The 21,913-nt window shown below is 40.7% G+C and overlaps 1 protein-coding gene across 3 annotated transcripts; it reads right to left on the reverse strand.

Annotated features, from left to right (window-relative positions):
* Positions 1-19,355: 19,355 nt before the first annotated feature.
* On the reverse strand, positions 19,356-21,630 carry LOC147614120 (putative inorganic phosphate transporter 1-3). Of its 3 annotated transcripts, none has more exons than XM_086780653.1 (2): positions 21,516-21,630; positions 19,356-21,285 (listed from the first exon to the last, which is right to left on the reverse strand). In XM_086780653.1, the coding sequence occupies exon 2, from the start codon at positions 21,254-21,256 to the stop codon at positions 19,625-19,627; it is 1,632 nt and encodes a 543-aa protein (XP_086636779.1). In that variant the 5' UTR covers positions 21,257-21,285; positions 21,516-21,630; the 3' UTR covers positions 19,356-19,624. The 3 variants fall into 3 exon arrangements, with proteins under 3 accessions (XP_086636779.1, XP_086636780.1, XP_086636778.1); XM_086780654.1 differs by having other exon boundaries at positions 21,550-21,615; XM_086780652.1 differs by having other exon boundaries at positions 21,476-21,571.
* Positions 21,631-21,913: the final 283 nt, after the last annotated feature.

Here is a 21,913-nt window from a genome sequence, read left to right on the forward strand (position 1 = left end):
CCGGTGATGCACTGTTTGCTAATGGTGATGTGCTACAAACGGTGATGCGCTGTTGGCTTTTGTTGTGATGACGAAAACGCTCTCCCTTCACTAACGAAGTGAGCTAAATGCGATCCCTTCACTAACGAAGTGAGCTAAATGCGATCTGTCACATGTGACAAATGTGTTCTCCCTTTGCTAGTCGAACTGAGCTGAATGCGATTTGCCTACTATGATCTCCTTGCAGTGACTAAGACACCTGCAGCTTGAACCTCATGGGCTTCAATGTGTCTGGCTCCGTAGTATCCCCCTCTCTTGCACAGAGGGAATTGTGTCACATCTTTATGGCTGCTCCTAGGCATCAGTGCCATCTGGCCATGCTGGCTGCACAACACCTCTTAGATGGCTTTCCCCTGGAGATTCTTGATGGTGATGCGTGCATGTTTTGCAAAGCCTAGGTGGAGACAGTCCTGATAGAGTTGGATACCTTGACCAAGAAGAAACTGATGGGCAGATCAGCTAAAATATTTGTTCTCAGTGTGATGGGCTTGTAGAGCAGTGGCAAGAGCACAGTGCTCAACCTAATGTTTGGTACGCAGTTGTTACAGACAAGTGCTGGCAGGTGTACTCAAGGGTCTATATGCAGCTAGTGCCATTAGAGCGGACAGAGTATGATTATGTGCTGTTTTACTGGACACTGAAGGAATAAGATCCCTAGAATATTTTAGTCTTGAATCATTAGAGGAGCGCCAACCAAAGTCAAGGAGGGCCCCAAACCGTCCACATCAACCCTAAAGAAAACTCTACCAAGACTCCCACAATCACGATATCTTCATAGTATCAAAATGTGGGTGGAGAAGTAGCTACTTGTAGCTCAAGGCTACTATGAAGGTGCCAATCAAATTTGGATGCCTCGATAGTCAAAACCTCTTCCTTAACATAGCACTGGCTAAGGAAAAATTACTCCACAACCCCGTCCACAAAAGCCTAATGCGAGTTCCTCAAAGAAATCCACCAATACAACAAGTGTGGGTACCATAAACACTGCTGCACGCACAAGGGTAGTACCAAAGAAATACTAAAGCTTGGGTCCCCAAGCACATCACAATGTCCCCTAAGCTTGCACCAAGAAGAAAGCCTCAGTACACCAAACACATCGGCCACCAATTTACAATGTTCATCAAAGATGAGTGCATGTGCTTGTGCTTCAACAACAAGGATACTTTGATGGTAATTCCATCATATGGTTGCCAAAATTGAACAATGTGAAGAAAACCTCACCATCGACTTCAACCCCAATGACTTCACCTAAAGTTCAACAAGAATGGAGGCCCCAAGCAATGACAAGCAAATCACTCAACAACTCTCGTGCATTCAGCACCAACACAAGAGCTTGTGTGTTCAAGCAAACAATTAGCAGTCTTTCATTCTGCCTCGACAACATTTGAGCAACAAATTTAAGAATCAATACCCACATCAGCAAACGGAGACTTATGAACGCATCAAGAAGGGACAAAATAACAATGCTCTTGTCACCTCTCTGGATGTGAGAAATAAGTGCATAGGATGCTGTTGCTCGCATGTCATGACCTAGCTGATCCATAGAATTTATTTATTCAAAAAAAACTATCGGGGTCAAAACCTCCAATCTCAAGAGTTCAGGTTTCTCAAGAAATACAGTTTCACGGCTTAAATACCTGCACTTTCATGACTTAAGCCTCATCACACGGATTAAGCCATATCACGCATTAACACTTTCCCAATGATCTTCAATAGCCATTATATATTTGTTAAGCGTATTGCTTACTATTATTTTGGCTAAATTAATGTAGCAGTTGCTCCATGAGTACATATCCATACTCATTCACTAGAGAACATTTGCACCAAGGCCTCACCATCGGCAACTTTCAAGTACATCCCTAGATGGGGGGGCCATGGTGGGCGAAAGCCTGGTCAATGGTACAACCCATCACCTGGAATTTTCCTTCAAATTGCAAACCTCTCCAAACGACGCCACCATCTTCAAAAGTAAATGATCTTCAATCCTTAGTGAAGATACCTATATTAGCCTCGCAAGTCGACATAATTCTTTCAATCCTCACCAACAAGTGGCTACTTCAACATAGAGTAGTTCAATAAGAGTCTATATAAGTCAATTCTTTTACCTCATGTAAATCTACGTCATAAGAGCACTTAAATATACATAAAAATATAAAAAAAAACACATGGGCAGAAGAAGATAGGAACATGTCCTTGTCAACAACATTTGATAAGAATCCTGCCACACAAAGAGACATCATCAAAGGTCAAATTCTTCAAATGATGAATGTTGCTTCAATTAATCAAATGAGGAACTGAGAATCACTATCTCATTCTGATGATTAAGTCTACGTTCCTCTGGATCCTTCTCTCTCCTCCATTATTAACATCTCTTAGTGTCCCCACTAACAAAAATCAAATGTAACCTTGCTAATGATTGCCAAAAACAAAGTGAGCAAAAAAAAGGGCTCACACAAATAAAAAAAAGGGCTCACACAAATATAAAGATGCAATCATTCGCACAAAACCCACCACCCCATTAAGAATTCCCAATACACCACTAACCTATTCATTAACTAGCTTTTCTTATTTCTTTAGGAGGAACAAAGACCATTGAACATCATTCAACATTAATGCCATCGACAAAGCTTGTTTATTCTCCCCACACAACGGTCTTCAACACGATCATGCGGACACGATCGCTCAGGAAGGGGAGGATGTTAATCCAATTCTAGGATTAACAAGAGCTACCACCATTATCTTACATCAACGAGTCATGGTAGATACACCAAAGGGTCATACATTCAAGATATGAAGCCATAGTGTCCAAAGCTACAACTTGGATGGGCTCCCGTAATGGTGTCACGAAGTATATATGGCAATTCCCGCTTCAAGAGCATGTGGCAGAAAGATAGGATAAAGTCCTAAGTGATTTACTTCATGGATATATTATGAGAGTAGTCATTGTAATAGCATTAGGCCAATTATGAGCCTAAAGTGCTCGGTCGGCTACAGTTTAAGTGAGTGTGAACACTTATGCCATGTATATAAGTGAATTTCTCTCATAATACAAGATATTCTCCCATTGTGCAATTGAGTCTTGCTCTTGCTAATCCTCTTTCTAATCTCTCTCCCTAGTGCATGCTAGTGAGAGTGTGTGTGAGTGAAGTGAGGTGAGAGGAGGGATGAGGACCCATAGTGCAACGCGGCGATGTGATAATGCTCGAAGACGTGGTGGAATTGCTTCTCAAGGAGTTGTAAAGCTTGGAGACCTCAAGGGTTACGAGCTTGACCATTGGAAAGATCCTCATGACAGTTACAGTTCACTAGGTAATCTCTTTTTGGATGTGTTTCAAGGAGGGTTAGGGTGAGCCATAACAATGACCCACACCTAGAGAATCCTCAACCTTGTAGCTACCTTCAAAGAGCTTCAATATATATATATATATATATATATAGCATCTACTATGACTCCACTTTAACACTAACAAAACCTTACCCTGGCTAATGTTTTTGACCCAAAGAAGCCGCATCTCTTATCGCACGACATACTCTCATGGTGTGCCATGAAGACCATCTATCTATGCAAAGCATTCCATGTGCTTAATGTCAAATAGGGAAAGTCTACGCACTCCATTTACATAGTTGCTGAAGACTAGAAATAGAGGCCAAACCACTTTTAAGTTTGGTCAGCCTAGTGTGGAAATTAGTCATTTGTATATTGTGATCTCTCCTCTTCCCTGTTCTTGCTTGATTATATGCTATTAGATTCATGTATCATGCTAGATGGATACTTGCTTGAATAGGTTTTTTATAGGTTGTCTTCTTATGATAAACTCCCCTTCATTCCCCACCTTTTGTGAGAGAAAACCATCGACCATCACTTTTTTTTTCCATCTAGGCAAAGAGATCTCTCCCTTCAACCTATTGGGGCAAAGGAGCATCCCGTTGTGACAACGGAGTGAGGATGCGATAGATGAGCTAGCGCACCTACATAGGGAAGTTGCCATTTGTGGCCCTAATGCAAGACCCAACGATACATGCTTTGATAAGACTAAGGTAAACCCTTAACTTCTTGAATAATTATCCCAATCAAGGTAACAATTAGCCCAATGAAATCTCTAAAGTGAGATATGCAATATAATGAAATATTGATAAAAGTTATAAACCAATATCAACATTTAAGACAAGGTCTTTAGCTATAAAACATCATCCTACACCGTCATGAAGTCCTGGACTCATCTATTTTCTACATGATTCCAAAACCATTTTAATGGTCTCTTTATAATGATTAATAGACCTTAATCTTATTTAATAATAATGCTTAAACAAGGAGCATTTATGTTAATCCCTTTATATGATATTGGCTCATAATCTTTTAATGAAACTAACCTCAAATCCCAACGTAATCCAACCATAACCATAGATCTTCCTTAATACTTAGATTTCCCTAGACTAGTAAAATAGTGAACAAAGGGAGCTTCTTCCAAGATTTATTCAAATAGTCTAGTGTTTCTTAAGTCTATAGTGATAAGCTCTAGAAATCCACTTTCCTTCCATTCTTTTAGCTAGGAGGGTAATGTTGAGTATTCCCACTACTTTGAGGCTAAAGCATAGTTCCCATTTAACTTTAGAAATGTTCTTATTGTTAGAGCCCCTTCTATCCTTTTTCAACACCCCTTAGCACCCTTGCACGTTGAATAATGTTTCCATCCTAATGTGTCAAGCATAAGGATAGAGTAGATAAGTAAAGACCAAGACTCAATTGTATGGGAGAGTGTGCTTGTATTATGAGAAACATTAACTTATATATAGAAGGTCGTATGGGTTCATACTCACTTAAAATGTGTCCGCTCAACTCATAAGGCCTTAAATAATTACAATTGATATTCTCATAATACAATTTTAAATAAAAAGTTTTGTGAGTGAGTGTGTGTGTGAGAGAGAGAGAGAGAGAGAGAGAGAGAGAGAGAGAGAGAGAGAGAGAGAGAGAGAGAGAGAGAGAGAGAGAGAGAGAAAAGGGAAAAATATAATAGTAAGAAAATTAAAAAATTAAATTTACATAAGAAAATATAAGAATTAAGAAAGAAATATAAATTAAGAGAAATGAGGAAGTGAGAGAAAGGGACAAGAGTGCGAAAGGAGATTCAAAGAGAAAGAAAAAAGGAGAATTAAATAGAGTAAGTAAGAGAAAGGAAAGAGAGAGAAAAAGATAAAAGGAGAAATGTGCTATCAAAGGTGAAAAGAGTAAGAAAAAGGGACCTTTTTATCAAATATTGAAAATGCACACACAAGAAGGGAGAAAGCTTTTTAGCATGTTCAATTCTAATGCGTGGGGGGGATGTAATTTTTAAACTTTTAAAAAGTGAAAGGCTACATAGATTGCAAGTGGCCAAAAAAAGTGACTAAAGGTTACATAGTTTTTGAAAGTACCAAAAGTCAACACACAAGGTTCCCCTTTTTTATTGCACATGATAAGTCCCCTTTTTTACTGCACATGATAACTCCCTTTTTTACTTTTTGTGGATTTTTCCCATGATAACTCCTCTTTTTTACTGCACATGATAACTCCCTTTTTTACTTTTCATGGATTTTTCCCACCTTCCTCTTACATATGCTATAATGGAGCACCGAAAAGTGAATCCACCTAGGCTAACTAGGCATCTCCTCATTTATTTCTTTTCCCCCTTAATGAGATGTGTACAAATGTGCTTAAAGCTTAGTGGAGAATTAATCCTTGCACTATTTTTTTTCCTTTTATGGGCTGATTTACAAACTACCATGACTATATAGGAATAGTTGATAATTTTTGCTTATGCTAGAACTAGGGTGTGTTGTTTTGGGCATGGCTTGGTCACTCTTGAGCACTCCCCATGTGTGAGGCATGTGGTTGAGAGCTTGAGGCTTAGTCCTAGAAAGGCTCCAAACTAGTCCACATGGGCGGAAGACGAGGAAGCGCTGCCTAAGGAAGTGTAGCAACAACAAGCAGGGAGGCGAAAGGGGGGTGATATCCATTTCTCAGTGTAAGCAAGGCAGAGAGACGACTGTTGGGGTGGAGGGCCAGCAACTATCATGGCTCAGCAAGAAGAGGGAAGTGGTGGCTACCATGAAGAAGTGAAGAAGCTCCATCGCCACTGTGTAGAGCTTTGTAGAGAGGATGTAGCATGGGGAAGAAGCAGACGACGATCGCAGGGTTCTTTAGTGTCCTCTTTTTATTATTATTTTGAAAAATCTTTCCCCCTAATCACCTAACGTTCAAAAAAGGACACCTTTAGCCTTCCTCTTTAATCATTTTAAGAGCCACTCCCCACCAAGGGTCTAGAGGGCTATCTCAAATTTAGGGGAAGAGAGCACATGCAAACACTCGAGGAGGCAGTCCCACTAGAGGGATGATGTGCAGGAGCAATAGAATTTTTTTCTCTCTCATCGGTTGGGTTGCGTAGCTTTTCCTCTAAATCTTTTCTTGCAATTCTCTCATTCATTGTTCCTCCTATAAAATCATAATGAGAAGGTTTTTCATCAGCATTTATAGGGCTTCGAGTTCTTCGGGGGGCGGGGGGAGGGGGAGGAGGATGCCTCTACTAAACTTGAGTGGGACACCTCTTTTCCAGGGATAGGGGAACCTTGCAAACCCCACTCCTCTGCCATGGGGTGTGGCTCTAAACAACACCCACCTCCCTTCTTACACTCCGACTAGTATCCCCATTTAATCCACCACCATCTCTTCTCTTACACCCATTTACACCTCCATTTAATCCACCACCATCTCTTCTCTTCCATCCATTTACACTCACAACAATAACACCCCTATCACCCCCTTACACGCTCATTAACCTCCCTCACCCCCATTAGTGTCCCCTTGTGACACTCAAGTCATCAACATAGACGACTATTAACACAATGCCCCTGTCTGTCTTTTTCAGATAAAGTGAAAAATATGTTATAGATAGATGAAATCCAATATCGACAAGATACTCTCCTATCTTGTTTGACCATGCTCTAGGTGCATGTTTCAAGCCGTACAAGGCTTTGGGCAACCTGTAAATAAAATATGGGTATGCATGGTCTCTATATCCTGGTGGCTACACCACGTAGACCTCCTCCTATAAATTGCCATGTAGAAATGCATTCTTTACATCCATTCGATGTAAAGACCATTTCTTAGCTACATCCATAGCAATGATTGCTCTCAACGTTGCTATCTAAGAAACTGGACTGAAGGTCTCCTCATAATCAATGCCATAGGTCCCTCGACTACTACCAATCTTACATTGTCCTAGTTCATAGACCCATCTCAATTCTGCTTTACTTTATAGACTCACTTGCATCCAATTGCCTTCTTCTCCTTAGGTAAAGGCACCAACTCCCATGTCTTATTTTTGCATCCAATGCAACCATCTCTTCATCCATAGCATCTTTCCAATGCTTATGTCCAAGTGTCTCCTCAAAGCATGTGGGCTTTATCTATTGTGTTAGAGTGAGACTGCACCCTTGGATGGGGCATGCCAAAGTGTTAGGATGAGACTATGCCCTTGGGTGAGAGAGAAAGATTAGCACACCCATGAACATAATAAACCCCCCCAACATAACATGCTTAATGACTTAATGAACTTAATTAATTAAGGCATAACAAGAATTAATGAACACACATAATTGGGACATAAGCATAGGATCGTATAATCATCTCCTTTGTCCATACAAGATACAATGGGGTGCTTCATCTCGTCTCCTCCCTTTTACAAGATACAATGAGGTGCTCATATAGCAATGGATGAGTGACTCTTGGGCTACCACACTAGCATGTGGGTGTTCTCCACTCTCCTATGTAACCTCCATGATCGCATTCATCCATCCAGCCATCCACCTTTGCTCGAAGCACTGCCAGCTTCTCACCGTCTACTAAGGAAGCTCGAAAAGCCCATTTCTGTGTATCCACTACATAATACTGCATCTTTTCTAATGGTGCCATTCTCACCAATGCACCATTCCTAAAGAGAAAACTACTACATATTTCATCGAGTGTCTCTGCTACAGTCGACCAATCACTATCAACCTGCTTCTCCAGTGTCTACAGGTAATCAAAATAGCTTAGACGTCCCATTTGTTCTCAGATACCCATCCAGCCACATTCATTTTGGCATCCATTCTTGACGTTGCAACAATCTCCACCATGAGGTCTTTTCTCTGTGAAACAAACTGCTTGAAGCACTGCTAATCAGTAAATTGGACATCTTGAAGTAGGATCCTCATCAAATCAGAAAATTCTTGGACCTGGGATGCCATTGCCTTGCCTCTTACAATCATATGACTGGAGGGCTCCTTTTCCCCCCTCCTTGCTGATGTGTTGGGAAAAATATTGATACCGCTCAACTGAACAAAATCCATGTCCTTGGTTCCCATTTCTCTCACGGATTGACGGAACAACGGTACAAGAGGAAGGAGTTTAGAGTCTATTGAGCTCATATCAAAAACCAAACTCTCTGCATACAACACAGCACTAATAAGGCATAGCCGTTCACTCAGATCATCATCTCTTCCAAAGTAGCTCTGCCAGGCAACTTGATTGATATACTTGGAACCTCCTGAGAAAGTTCCACCATACTCATGAGAAACTTGGGGCACAAGGCTTTGCATACCCAGGGGATCCTCAGAGATATCTCCATCCTTCTCTCTCTTCCATGCATGCATGCATGCAGAACCTCTACTCCCTCTATCTCATTATCTTGCCTAACAAAGGCATAGTCTCATCCGGTTCAGGATCCCAAACAGACAAATCGTGATGTTTCCTATCAAGCTATCGTGTCCAATCTTCTATAGCTTTTTCCCCTTCTGAGACAGGGCAACTTGGCCATCACACTCATGAACAAATAAATAGGAATCATGCACACAACATCAACAACAGCATATCAACCTCAACATGAACATGTGACACTGTTGGTTGCAGTTGGGGCGGGCATCTTTATGTGAGCTGCCTATCGGTGTTGAGTCTTCGGCATGCATATTGAAAAGAGAGAAGGTTAAACCTTTTGCACAGACATCTCGTGCTTGCTCCATCCATTAAATCTTCCATGAGCTGCTCATAAGGTGAAGACATATTAATCAAGTTGATGTTGTCCATCATCATGTACAGCTGGTGCACCAGGAGAAACACCTTCCACACATTCCTCAATGTCAAACAAAGCCTTCTTCCTCGGTGCTAGAACATCATGAAGCATATGAGGCACTTAACCATCCCAAGGATTGGAAGATTGCCTAGAAACCAAAATATCTGGCACATGGTGATGTACATCCGAGGAACTCTCCTGGCAGACTCCACCCAGCATCCCCTCCTATGCACGCTCAATCACAGCCAAATCCACTCCATTATCCTGGCAAACATACGCATCATCCGGATCAGCATCAGAAGCTTCAAAGTCACTCTTCGAGCTGCTCTCTGAATTACTATCCTCATCTTCCAGCCTTGTAATCTCATGCTTCACATCTGATAAGAGCTATCCTCCTGCATATATTACCCACTCAATATTGATCAATCAAGCATCTACTGTGTATATCAATCTCTTCTCTTTTCTTTTCCCGTGGTAATAAATAAGTGCCAATTCATCACTTGTAAATGGCAATTCGTTTCTTGTGATTTAAGTTATATTTTGCCTTCTGCAGCTATCGATGTATTTTCTTTGGTGCTACACTAGTGTATGCTGCACGCATAACCAGAGAATACTTAGTAGGTTATCAGATAGCGGCGGTCACCCGATAACATATTGTATTGGTTTGATCCTACAAGCATAATGATGGGATGTATACCTATCATATCTCAACATGCCCACTAGATATCTAACCTTCGTAGACCTGCACACACCTGAATCATTGCCAAGTGTTCTCAATACTGTTTTGGCTCTTTGTACACCTAGTGTAGCAATAGTTGGGATCTCAAACTCCTCATCAAGGCTTTGTCCTGAGCCACTATCCCCATCAACAAATGAATGACCTGCTAAAAAATTAGGCATTATGAAAAGCTGATCCACCTTCTCTTTTTCCTTATATGATACCTATGAATTTGCTAAATTTTTAATACTTGTAGTACCACCAAATGATATGTCAAAATTCCTAGCATCCTGCCTGAACCTTCCTGACCAAGGTCCAACAATAGACCCGCTACTAGAGGACCCTCTAGGTCCACTAAGCATATGTGATTGATGCTCTCCATTCGTTGTTGTAGCCACATTGTTGTTTACATTAGCCTCTATGGAATCCTTCACTAGAGTTTACTAGCTACAAAATAACATCTTTTCTCATTCACATCTCATGAGTAGTGGGGTTATAGCATATAGAACCTTTCTGGTCAAGGGAGTATCCAATGAAGATACATTTTTCTACTTTAGGATCCAGTTTGCTTCTCACTTCATCTGGCACATATACATATGTAATGCAGCCAAACACTTTTAGGTGTGGCAATAAATTTCTATTAAAGCGTCATGCCATGAATTGTTGCAGGTGGGATTCCTATTCATAATGTAAATTACAATTAATGCCAAAAGTAATGGGGAATTCCTTTCTTATTCATCAACACATGGGCAACTTTTGCAATGTGCATACTCTTCCTTTCTGCAACGCCATTTTGTTGCGGGGTGTGCCTACATGTGAACTACCTCTTTATCCCATGCTCTCGTAGATAATCATTAAACTCAGTGGAGAAATATTATCCCCCACATGCGGGGTGTACCTACATGTGAATTGCCTCTTTATGACATGCTCTCTGTTGCCATATATATATAGGCAGTGATGTGTGTGAACACGGGGCAGGGTCCCTCACTCGAGGCCTCACCCCCACGGATATCCGAACAAGAGACTAATCCCTCGGTTCTTCCAAAACCGAACCCGGAAAAACTTCCCTCGCCCGGAAAGCATGGGCGATTTCTCTAGGATATTTTTTACTCTAACGTAGTCAAGAGCCTTAACTAACTGAACTGATGTGATCGAACGCGTAAGTATCATAGTCAGATCAAGGAAAAGACTTGCACTTGGATCATAGAGACCAACGCCTCATTGAGAGGCACAGCCGTTGACTCTTTTCCATAGAACAAATTTTTATCCAGGATTTACTTCATCTATCGTACCATAACAGAATTGAGTCTCATTTTAGGGATCCATCAGTCCAGCCTAACCCCATCTAGTCCCGAGGGTTAGCCAACCGCCCAACCACTGTAGTGATGGGATCCACTTAAGAATTTGGTTACGTTTTGTTCCCAAGCCCCTTAGCTAGATATTAAAATTTAATTTTTATGCATAGAAAGATGTATAAAGGAATTATTTTTATTACAAAAGTCTTATTCTTATTAAAATTATTTTTATGCATAGAAAGATGCATAAAGGAATTATTTTTATTGCAAAAGTGTTATTCTTATTAAAATTTATTTTATGCATAGAAAGATGCATAAAGGAATTTTTTTAATTGTAAGTGTTATTCTTATTAAAATTGATTTTTATACATAGAAAGATGCATAAAGGAATTATATTAAACTTGTTTTTTATGCATAGAAAGATGCATAAAGGAATTATTTTTATTACAAAAGTGTTATTCTCATTAAAATTGATTTTTATGCATAGAAAGATGCATAAAGGAATTTTTTTAATTACAAGTGTTATTCTCATTAAATTTGATTTTTATGCATAAAAAGATTTTTTTAAATAAAAGAGTTATTTCCACTGAAGTTGATTTTTATGCATAATAGATGCATAAAGAATTTTTATATCAAAATTAGAATTCTTCTAAATTCTATGTTTAAATTCTATGAGTAATTGATAAATGAATAATTAAATACTCTAAGAGAGAAATTTCTATCGTTTTATATTCACACGGATTGTAAAAAAAGAGAATTCAAGAAATCTATCGAGATCGAAATATTCAAGGAAATGATTAATCTATTCCTCTCTGGAATTCGTAACTAATTTAGAAATCAGTTAAATGAATATTCAAAGAAAGAAATTCAGTAAAATAGTAACTGAATTATCAAACCTTTTGGAGAAAGATAGATCAAGAAAAATCTTATCCAACTCGAACCTTGAATCAGACTATGACCAAGACCAAGACCAAGACCAAACTCTTTCGTCAGTTTCAAGGAAAGAAGGTGTGACCAGTTTAGAAAAATTCACTCAAAACTCCCGCCAAATCTGGAACTAAGTTTGATTGAGACCCTTCGAATTGATCCGTGGACCAAGGTTATAGAATTCGAGGAATTCTGATATGAAATTCAGAATTCCGATCATGAAGTTTTGGGGATGCTGATTCAAGAAATACTCCTTGTATTCAAAAGAAAATCAAACTGAAAACTTGCATAGAAATGAGATGTGATGTGAATAGATGTGATGATATGTGATGTGAATAGATGTGATGAGATGCGATGTGAATCAGATAGATGTGAATGAATGGATGAGATGTAATGTGATGTGAATTGGGAGGATAAGAATGGATGAGATGTGATGACATGTGAATCAGGATAGATGTGAATGAATGAATGGATGAGATGTAATGTGATGTGAATCAGGATGTGAATGGATGAGATGTGATGAGATGTGATGGGATGTGAATGGATGTGAATGTGTATGTGAAGAATGGATATGTGTAACGCCTCCGCTACGGCTGCGTCTTCCTCAAGCCGCCATAGCCTAGGTGTGGAGAAGAAGAGAGGGTGGAAGCCGTCATTATATGGGTGGAACCGACTTCCACCCATATAATGACGAGTTAGGGTTTCTCGTTGGGTTTTATACCAAAACCCTGGCCTGTGTCCACACCTCCTAGCCCGACCGCCCATCTTACTTAAGAGCCGTGCTAACTTAGATGTGTACACACATCGACCAAACCCTAACGCCCATTAACCCCTGAACCCCGCTAGCACTAATAATACTCTCGAGACTCCGAAAGCTGTTAACTTATGCTAGGGTTTCGACTTCCGTAGGACCATAGTCCTGACAATATGGATGTGTATGTGAAGAATGGATGTGAATGTGTATGTACAGAATGGTGTGGGCTCACTGTTGCGGTCAAAACGCTCTAGTCAGATCTCAATTTTGAGATCGTTTGCTCACCGTATGAGCAAAAGACCACAGCGCATGAACCCTCTCTTAAGGCTAAAACCTCTTACTAAAGTCCACGCAAATGGGGGGGGGATTGTGAGATGTCCTTAACACAAAAACGTTTTGCTGAAGGGGAGAAGGGCTGCTGTAAGTCTCTTCACACCCGCCGGGGGGGGAAGAATGTGATGTGACATGAATATATGTGGATGTGAAGTGATAGATATGAATGTATGGGTAGATGTGAGTAGTCGTACATGTGAACGATTGGATGGATGTGGATGAATGAGATGAGATGTGTATGAATGAGATATGATGTGGATAGAAGTGATGTGATATAATGTGGATAGAATGTATGTAATGAGATGGTTATGAGAATGAATGTGGTGGATATGAATGAATGAATGTGATGGATATGAATGAATGTGATGTGATGGATGTAAATGGATGTGATGTAAGTGAATGTGATGGACGTGAATAGATGTGAATCGGGATGTGAATGAATGAGATGTGATGTCATGTGAATCGGGATGTGAGTGAATGAGATGTGATATAAATTGGGATAGATGTGATATGTGATGAGATGGAAAATGATGTGATGAGAATGGGAATACATATGAAATAAATGAGGATTGATGTAAAACGAATAGACGAGAGTTCGTTAGAAACTGTATTTATGACTTGTTTTTAAATGACTGTTTTATGTCAAGAATGCTGGGGAAGCATTCTGACCGTCTTGTGAATGAGGTCGTGGAGACCTATCTGATAAAGTTGCAATAGCTGACGGAGAGTCACTGGAGGACGTCTCGCGTAGAAAGGTTGACCGAGGTCTTGACCAGCCTCAATTCGATTTAAATGGTGAGCTTTGGTACGGTGGATGAGGGACCAAGGAAGCGGCCTATGAGTGAAGCGCTAGGTGACCCTGCGCGAGAAGGAGCCTAGAGGGTGCTGACCATACGGTGCTTGGTCGTCGAAGATATCCACTCGTGGAAGATATTTGGATCAAGGAGTAAGAGTTGTTTTCTGAATTCGGGCATGGATCTGGTTGATTGACCTTGGTCCTTAATAACGGATGAGTCCATGGCTCTTTTATATGGATCTGTTTACTGATCTTCGACGGAGATTCCATTTTGATTTTTATAAGCGAATATATTACCGGGTACTATGAACTAGGAACTATTAAAAAGGCTCCTAAGTGGACAGGTGGTGATGAGCGTTCTGGTTGCTAATGATGCCATAAGTACACCGATAAAGAAAAAAAATTGAAAATTAGGATTTAATCGGATATTTTGGAGGATTATGATCAGTGATACTATAGTTTCATTAAATGATTGTTTTAAAGATAGCTGAATCTGTGAAAAAGGCAATTTCATATTGGGTGCGTAAGTGATGTGACTAGTTTTAAGTTTGCATGAATATCCGGCTATGGGGCTTGGGAACTCTGTTCCCTGTTATCTGAGACAAAACCTAACCAAATTCTTAAGTGGATCCCATCACTACAATGGTTGGGCGGTTGGCTACTAACCCTCGGAAGTGGATGGGGTCAGGCTCTGGACTGATGGATCCCTAAAATGAGACTCAATTCTGTTATGGTACGATGTAGTGTTACAATATGTCATCACCCCCCTAGGTGCATAAATTGCTACCTTGAGGTGGTCAGGTGTGATAAAAACAAAAGACTAGGCCTACTCATTTGGTGACCTTTTACAATCATAGGCTAAGGTGGCGAGGCTTGTCAATATGTCATCAACCCCCTAGGTGCATAAATTGCTACCCTCAGGTGGTAAGGTGTGATAAAAACAAAAGACTAGGTCTACTTATTTGGTGACCTTTTACAATCATAAGCTAAGGTGGTGAGGCTTGTTAATGTAGCTTTCTTTGGTTTAGAAGAAATCCTCGTTTGGTGATCTTCTCTTTTCTTGATGAAGCCTCCACATAGTTGGCTTCCTGGTTCTTCAGTCTACATTCTTCTTCCTTGTACTTGAGTTTGTTGCAATGTCCACATTTGGACTTGTATTTGAGTCTGCATTCTCTTTTGAAGTGTCCTTTCCTTCTGTAGGGGTAGCATTCTTTTATGCCTTTCCTTCTGTAGGGGTAGCATTCTTTTATGCCTTTGTTGGTGTATAATGCTTATTCCCTCATTGTGCTTTGTGTTTCATTCTTTAGCTGCTTCTCTTCTTCAAGTAGGGATGAAATACAATCCTCAAATGTTGGTTCAGGTAAATTGTTCAGAGTGGTCACTAGTGCACCATATTCCTCGCATGCTTTATAAGTATGGCAAGTGCATCCCTTTCACATATCTTTGCATCAAAGCCATCTAATTGGATCATGATACTTTTGATTTTGCTTATTAATTGTGCTAGTGACTCATGAAATTCCATCTTTAAGCCAAAAATTTATATTTTCAAATGGATTTCCTAATTTTTGGCCTTGGAACCAAATATTAAATTTAACTCATCCCCATGTTTTTCCATGGTTTTGGAATCAATGTGATGAATAAGGTTAGTTCCCAAGTGCAATCCAATTAATGATAGTGCATGTTCACCTTTTTCAGTCCATTCCTCATCACAGTTGGATTAGCAGGTGCATTCTCCTCTTAATTAATTTCCATAGCTTCTTGTGCATGAGAAGATAATTCATCTGTGTGGCCCAAGTGTGAAATCATTCTAGATTTCCCCAAAGAACTTCTCAACATTCGTGATAGTGCTTGACGCCATTGCAAAGGTCTTATCGGAGTTTAACTCTCGACAGTGTCTAATTACAAGAGTGGCAATTTATGTTATTGTAAGTAGTTATGTGATCCCATGAAATTTACTTTGAAGGCTTCCCAAAACACAACCAAATGACAAATGATGAATATTGATGCTTGTACAAAGCTAATATACCCCAAAGATTTTAATTTTACTCTCAAGTAAACCCAATTTTGACTAATCACCACTTAATGGTTGTGTTTAGTGAGAAAACAAGGTAATTAGCATGACTAGAATTTGCATGGCTCCCATTGAGCTCATAGAAAGGAATCTTAATGGGGGTTGCTACGTAGATCTCTTAGCCTTAATGAGGTGTAAAGGCTAGAGTAGAAGAAGTAGCTCAAATAACCCTAAAACATGTGCATTAGTCACAAAATGGGCGACTATGTTTTTCCTTCTAGCGTCGTGACCCATAGATGCAATAGGATGAAACTTTGGTGAAGCTCAACGCCTTGATGTAATGAAGATTCCCCTTGAATGGCTTAAGCAATGGCTGTAAAAACAAGGAGAATTGAGCTCTTCAAATATGGTCCACAAGGAGATGTGTGAATAAGCTTAGGATTAATTAGCTTAATGAGCTTGATTAACACTAAGAAACTTAAAAATGATTAGAGAGGACTAAAGCTAAGCTAGTGGAGAAGCTCATGAGGAGAGGAGTGGCTCTGATACCATGTCAAAAGATTAAACATGGACCCTCAAGCATGTATGGCTATGTGTGCTTGGCCCTAATCATTATGATTAAAGAACACTAATCCTATGGTGGGTGTAGCCTAATTAACAACATAATGATGATCCTTATGACTTAATCAAGCTTGACTCAAGCACAATTAGGTTACAAGATGGCAACTTGTACTCATAGAGAGGCTTGAGAGCTACTTGTCTTGATTTCTTGAAAATGACCCTTTTTACATGAGGAGAGTACACGTCTTACAAATGTGCTCATGAGGAGAGTACACGTCTTACAAATGTGCTCATGTGGGATAATGTCCAAGTGTGATGTGGTTTCATGCTTATGATCCTGCTCCACTCCTCATACCTAGCCCTCAATGGTACTATAAATTTCAACAATAAATAGATGCTCACTTCTATCTTTGGCTTGATTACTTGAAGGTGTATAATTCCCTTATTTGCAACTTCCCACTTTTGATGTCATTTTGCTTTTTATAACACTTTTGATGTCATTTTTCTTTTACGACATTTTCACAATGTCTATGAAAGACTTGCGGAGCCAAAATTAGGCTTGAAATGTGCCTGAATCGCATCGAAACGCGTAAAATTTTAGTCAAAAAAGTTAACTGAACACAAAAGGGTCTTCTTTTTAAACTAGGAGGATGCCTCAACCTGAGATAGTGACTACCTTGTCTTGCTTATAGCTCTCACATCTATCTAAAGGTGTTACTCTAAAATCAAAGAGAAAAAGAGGTGGAGTTACCCTTACTCGTGTACCGCTTCCTTTGCTTGCCTCTTGCTTACCTCTTGAGCTGTTCACATGAACTGACACTCCAATACCATGAGAAGAATGCAAGGAGAGGATGAGCTTGATCTCCTTGCAAGCAAAACACACGCGCATGCGCGCGCGCACACACACACACAAAATATTTTGACTAACCTTTAACTAAAACAATTGAGCCTGTCAAGCTAGTGAGTCATCCCAAATCACCATTCAAGAAAGTTATTTTTTGGAAACATACCATTTTTAAGAAGTTCAAAAATTGTCAAAAGTAGTAATAATTTTTTAAAAAATTACACTATTATTGCATTTTTCAACCCTTTTAGAGAAGATCTTTGTAAGCCATTTCAAAATTTCAATCGGCTCAGAATAAACTGAGGCTACCCTTCATGAACATTGATCCCAACAAATTGGTGAATCCCAAAGAGGATGATTGCTCTTGCACAAGTGAATGTCAATGCATTTGAAGGACAATCGCCTAACATTGGTGTTGACACTAAAGCAACGAAGGTAAAAGATATATCTAGGCAAAAAAAAAAAGAGGAGAAAAAGGATAAAGAGACAAAAGAGGAGGATAGAAACAAAGGAGAGAGAATAAAAGGTCAAGGAAAAGGAAGGAAAGCATATAAACCAAGACCACTACAAGTGGACTACAAAGGCTTCTTACTCCCAAGGGCCCCTTGCCCATAATGAGGGTAATAATAGACGAGCTAGGAAGATCCATTATGTTTACAGGGAAGGTTCTAATCAATGGCAAGTGAATGTGCATGTCATTTACTTTAGAGAGCACAACCTTTTATGACACATCTTTAGCCTTGGAAAACATCGACAAAACTTTTCACCAAATGGTAGCTCCCATCCAATGCCACCTTTTAAGTACCTGAGTGTTGAGGCAATAGAGCAAAGTTCATAGCCCCACCAAACTTCACTTCTACAAGTTGGTTCCCTTTCATGATTAGCTATGCATTCCTTCAAACCAACATGATGACAAACAACAATATGGTAATTCTCTTGGTCAAAAAGCAAACAAAATGCTACCAACACTTGAAGCTTGGTTTATGATCTCCAAAATTGCATGAAAAATGTTGACAAAGCAAAGAGGACGGCATAGGAGAAAGTTGCATCACATTGACAAGGTCATAAGTGAGTTGATATGCACACCTTCTACACTAAAGATGTCATGATAAAGCCTAAAAGCTAACTCAACTAAAGCCTTCTTAGTCAAATCCATTACTCGTGCTCCTATAATGCTTGAGTGAGCATGTCAAGTGACACATCAAGGGAGATTTAGGATCTTAAGAGACAAAAAAGGGCTTGCCAAGAAAAGGGAAAAATGGGGTACGGACTAATAAAATATGGCCCATTGTTAGCGACCAAGTCGTCATTAAAATTAGAAATTAGAGACTTTGAAGGAAAACTATATCTTTATTATCTTACATTGAAGGAAACTATATCTTTGTTATCTCAAAACGTTCTTGATGTGCGATATCATTGAAAATCTTTCGAAGAGTACATTCCAAATCTACCATCTTCCAAAAAGAAAAAAAGAGTTAAGAGGGCCTTTTCAATACCTCAAATCTCTCCAAACACCTATAATAATTTTAGATGTTCACAACTTATGTGTTTCCATCCATGGATCAGAAGGTGTAATGTGGTATATATCCAGACCAAGCACTTCACCTCTTAGCAAAAGTAAAGCCCAAGAATTGAGAACAACCTAAGCCCCCACCATTTGTGCACTTCAACCACTCCAACCCCAAGAAGTTGTTACATATGCCAGATAAAAAAAAAAGTGAGTGGGGGATACAATAATTGATGGTTGCCCCTACAAGCCATAGCACACTAAGATGACAAGTACTTAGTAGAGTCTTTGAACCCTCCCAACCCACCCACGGACAAAGCCCCCCCCCCCCCGACCCCGACCCCGACCCCGACCCCGAACCCCCCCCCCCCCCCCCCCAAAAAAAAGAAAGATGTCAATTAACATTACTTTAAAAAAAAGGATCTACATTACCAAAAAAAACTAACCACACACCTTCTCAACAAAAAAGCACACGCGCGCACACAACTAAAAAGTTGAACCCTTTTTTTTTTCTTAAAAAAAAAAGAGAAAAGGAAACCCCAAAATCTAAAATAACAAGACGACAATATGTCTTGCCATCGTAAACAAAATGTAGCTTTGGTTTATGATTGCTATGGGGCTTCAGCAGTATTTTACAATCACAGAACCAAGTTTATTGGTTGTAGCCTTATTTAGAAAGAAAATACAAGTATTATTATTATAGGACCAAATCTAATTTGAGATGCGCCTTTATTTCCAGAGGGGGTTCTCATCATCTCAAAGAGGAGCATCCGCAGCAGCATCTGCATTAGTTTTATTTTGAGATCTTGTGATGCTGGTGATGGACACCTCATCAGCTGCTTCATTCTCCCCAGACAGATCTTCCAGAGATCTACCCTTGGTCTCAGGCACCAAGAAGGTAGCCAAGAAGCCCAGGGCATTGACCACACCAAGAATTATGAGAGAGGTCCTCACCCCTACCCCAGTGGGGTACCCTGGGTCTTGGCTCCCCTCCTCTGAGCTTTGTGCAGCATACAGAAACCCGAATGCACCAATGATTGCCCCGGCTTTCCCGCTGGCCGCCGAAATACCATGGCATGTAGACCTCAGCCTTGCAGGAAAGATCTCTGCAGGCACTATGAAGGTTGTACTGTTGGGCCCAAAATTGGCAAAGAAGAAGGTGAATGCATACAGCACAATGAAGGTCAAATGATGGCCAGCTCTCAAACTGTAGTAGGGTATGGACAGGCCAAACATGAAGGCCGTCATCATGGCGAAACCCATGAGTTGGATGAAGAATCTGCCCAAATGATCTATCAAAGCTACTGTAAACCAGTAGCCGGGCACGGTCGAGCATAGGGCAATGAGGGCTTGGGCTTTGCTGATCTTGTATACCTCCTCCAATGCACTCATTGTGCTGGCCTTTGGCAACCATCCTACTGCAGTGAACACATCCTTTTGAAATAAGTTTTGGCTGTAGAATGCTATGTCTAATAGAAACCATGTGGTAGTTGTCCCAAGAAGGTGGAGTCCATGCCTCTTTGCAAACTGTTTAGAGAATAAGCCATACTTCTCTACAGATCTCATCGTGTCCACCTTCTCTTGCTCAGCTTCCAGCTCAACAGCCATCACTTTGGTCATGTCCGATGCTGCCTGCTTCGCATTACCTTCCACCAAAGCCGTGTACCGTGCAGTCTCGGGCATCTTCATGCGCCAATAGTATGTCAACAGGGCAGGAACAGCACCAAACATGAAGACAATCCTCCACACGAAGTCAGCTTGTGGGGGTGTGGATTCAATGGGAGAGTCATGGAAGGTAGGGCGCGGGTAGGCATTATTAAATGCAGCAGAGACAATGATGGATACTGCAGCTCCTGTGAGGATTCCAGTGCCCTGCATGGCGAAGACTGCGGCGATGAAGGCGCCACGGGTACGCTTGTTGGCATACTCAGACATGATGGTGGCAGAGAGAGGGTAATCACCACCGATGCCGAAACCGAGCCAAAACCGAAAGAAGCATAGGGTAGTTATGACAGATTTGGCAGTACTACCAAAGGAGAGGCCAGAAGCTATGGAGCATATGACCATGAGCATGAGGGTGGCACCATACACCTTTTTTCTGCCGAGTTTGTCCCCCAGCCAGCCAAAGAAGAGTTGTCCAGCCAATGTCCCACAGAGGGCGACCCCATTCACAGCTGCAGAGACGTTGGGCGGCAAGATTCCAGGCTTCCCTGTGGCCGGATCATAGTAATATAACCGGCCTAACAGCTTGGTTACAGTTGATATGCAGAACAAATCATAGGCGTCCGTGAAGAAGCCCATCCCTGCAATTATAATGGCTGTGAAATGATACCATTGCGTCTTTGCCTTGTCTAAAGCGGACAGCACCTCCAGTTGCGCCCCACCCATTGTAGCCGCAGAATGATGATTAACGTCACCTGCAGAATTGAACCGACTCAAGATTAGAACGATTAAGCGAGCGATTAAGGTCAGGTGCGGGATTAAAACGTCTCGCAAATCTTCTTTCTTCCTTCTTGGGCAAAAATGAGGCGACGCTATACAGTGAGGAGGTATTACTGCAGCTTAAAAAGGCATGACAGGTACATTGAGATGCATAATTAAGCCTACCGGACAGGATGAGACAAGGTGAGAGAAGGGGATGAGGCACCTGGGCTGTGTGATTAAGGGATGTGGTTAAGCACCTTAATGACGAAGGGGGAGATGACGATGAAGTTCGGAGACGTAGGGTGGGTAGGTGACGATGCATGGCAGAGAGAGAGAGATATATAAGCGGAGCACGCGAGCGTGTGATAAAAAAAAAATCCAGCTCATCGTTGCCAGCTGGACGGCGGGCAGTGGCAGGACATGCGTTGTCACCTTATTGGAAACTTCATATTTGCTGACATTTGGAGTCAAATATTTTTGGCCCTTGTCATCCCTTAAAGGCCACTACTAACTTCCAAAACCAAAGCGAACAATGACCGTGATTCGTTGCTTCTTCCTTACCCCACCACCCAAGCATGATGTTTGTTCTTATTCTTGTCCTTTGTTTTTTCCCCCTCGCTA

This window comes from Cibotium barometz, chromosome 42, assembly GCF_041138505.1.
Source record: "Cibotium barometz isolate CiBa-2024 chromosome 42, ASM4113850v1, whole genome shotgun sequence".
Lineage (NCBI taxonomy): Eukaryota > Viridiplantae > Streptophyta > Polypodiopsida > Cyatheales > Cibotiaceae > Cibotium > Cibotium barometz.